General features: G+C 42.7%; 1 protein-coding gene across 1 annotated transcript; it reads left to right on the forward strand.

Annotated features, from left to right (window-relative positions):
* The first annotated feature begins 361 nt into the window (after positions 1 to 361).
* On the forward strand, positions 362 to 1,303 carry LOC124528437 (putative olfactory receptor 1F12P). The gene has a single exon (XM_047102060.1). It carries the CDS (start codon positions 362 to 364, stop codon positions 1,301 to 1,303), a length of 942 nt encoding a protein of 313 aa, XP_046958016.1.
* The last annotated feature ends 781 nt before the right edge of the window (positions 1,304 to 2,084 follow it).

The following is a 2,084-nucleotide window of genomic DNA, read 5'->3' on the forward strand; positions in this document are numbered from 1 at the left end:
TTTTCAAGAGGGATGGTTCATAGGGTGTTGGATAAATATCTGGAAAATATTTCTCATTAAATCTCAAAGTTCAACACAGAGTTACTTAGTGTGTCAGACTCACCGATGTTTTCCAACACACAGCAGGCAGCCAGGCAGCACCTGGCAAGGGAGGATAAATAAAAAGTCAACTGATAAAATGGAAGAACATATCCATGATCAGTGAAGCTTGGGGGAGACTACCAGAGAGGAGGTAGGATGGCCTAAAGAGAAAATATTTAGTAAACGGGACTAGGGGAGTAGACAAAAACTAAAAAGGGAAATTTTTTTTGATGTCAAAAATATTTCATCTTCTGGGTCTTCATGCAGAGATACCCAGGCAATGGAACAAGGAAACCAAACCAGTGTCTCCGAATTTCTCCTCTTGGCCTTTTCAAGATGGCCAGAGTGGCAGGCTCTCCTCTTTGCACTTTTCCTGTGCCTCTACTTAACAGGGCTGCTTGGAAACTTGCTCATCTTGCTGGCTATTGTCTCAGACCACCGCCTCCACACACCCATGTATTTCTTCCTTGCCAATCTGTCTGCAGTAGACCTCTGCCTGCCTTCATCTACAGTTCCCAAGATGCTGCTGAACATCCAGGCACAGACTCAGACCATCTCCTATCCTGGCTGCCTGGCTCAGATGTATTTCTGTATGATGTTTGCCAACATGGACAATTTCCTTCTCACAGTGATGGCATATGACCGTTTTGTGGCCATCTGTCATCCTTTGCGTTACTCCACCATCATGACCCAGTGCCTTTGTGCCTCTCTGGTGGCTGTGCCATGGATCCTTGCCACTTTGAATCCCCTCTTGCACACCCTTATGCTCGCCCGTCTGCACTTCTGCTCTAACAACATCATCCACCATTTCTTCTGTGATATCAACTCTCTCCTCCCCCTCTCCTGTTCCAACACCAGTCTCAATCAGTTCATAGTTCTGGCTGCAGTGGGGCTTATTTTTGTGGTACCTTCGGGGTGTATCCTGGCATCCTACAGCCTCATCATCTCTGCTGTGATGAAAATCCCTTCCACCCAAGGAAAACTCAAAGCTTTCTCCACCTGTGGATCTCATCTTGCCTTGGTCATTCTTTTCTATGGAACAATCACAGGGGTCTATGTGAGTCCCTCATCCAACCATTCAACTGAAAAAGACTCAGCTGTGTCAGTGGTCTTCATGGTTGTAGTCCCTATGTTGAACCCCTTCATATACAGTCTAAGGAACAATGAGCTAAAGGGGGCATTAAAGAAAGCTGTGAGCCAGACCAAAATCTTCTCCCAGTAATTTGTACTGATTGAAAGGCATTAAACAGGAGGCAAGTCCTCATGAGATCATTGATATTCCAGTCACAGTTACAAAGCTGTTATCAAATACCTAACTAAAGTTGGCAACGACCTAAATTTGTTACCTAATCACAGGATTTATCTATTTGAGCTCCCAAAGGTATTACTGTTGTTGGCAAACATGCGGACAATAAAGTCCCTGAAAATCACAGTAAAAATATGAAATCAACATTCAATTGCATCATTAAGAACTTCCAGATGGCTCAGATCAACACGGAAACATACATGGGGAGTGCAGAATGGAGCACCTCCCCCCAGGCCTGTCTTCGTAGAGTAGGCAGGAGGGATGTAACCACATTGTTGTGCATGAAAAACAGTAGAGAATAAAATTACTATATAATAAAGGTTTTAAATCATAACTGCAATGAGAGGTTAAAGAGAAAAGATATTGATGAGGGTGTAAGAGATCAGGTAAAGTTCAAGACAAGCCACACTTGGTCTGGGTCCTAGTTGCAAAGAAATAGAAATCAATTTTATTTTTACATAGAAACAATGAGAATATGCCAAATCCATTAAGGAAGCCTTGTAGGTAAGAAGGAGCATGGTGTGTGTGAGTGAGTAAATGTACTGAATAAACTAATCTGAATGGGTGAAGTGTCCACATGAGGGATTGTGAGGAATGAGGGATGGGTTGTTATTTCTTACCCTGATGTTTTTTCTATTTAGTCACATTTTGTAATTGTATCATATGAATTCCCTATAACCTATCTTTATCCCTTGTG

The sequence above is a fragment of the Lynx rufus genome, unplaced genomic scaffold, assembly GCF_022079265.1.
Source record: "Lynx rufus isolate CCGP_SWC_20201006 ecotype Redwood Valley unplaced genomic scaffold, mLynRuf1.p SCAF_6, whole genome shotgun sequence".
Lineage (NCBI taxonomy): Eukaryota > Metazoa > Chordata > Mammalia > Carnivora > Felidae > Lynx > Lynx rufus.

Bases quoted from the DNA above. Each gene is read 5' to 3' on its own strand.
- LOC124528437 (XM_047102060.1), top strand. From the start codon at position 362: ATGGAACAAGGAAACCAAACCAGTGTCTCCGAATTTCTCCTCTTGGCC.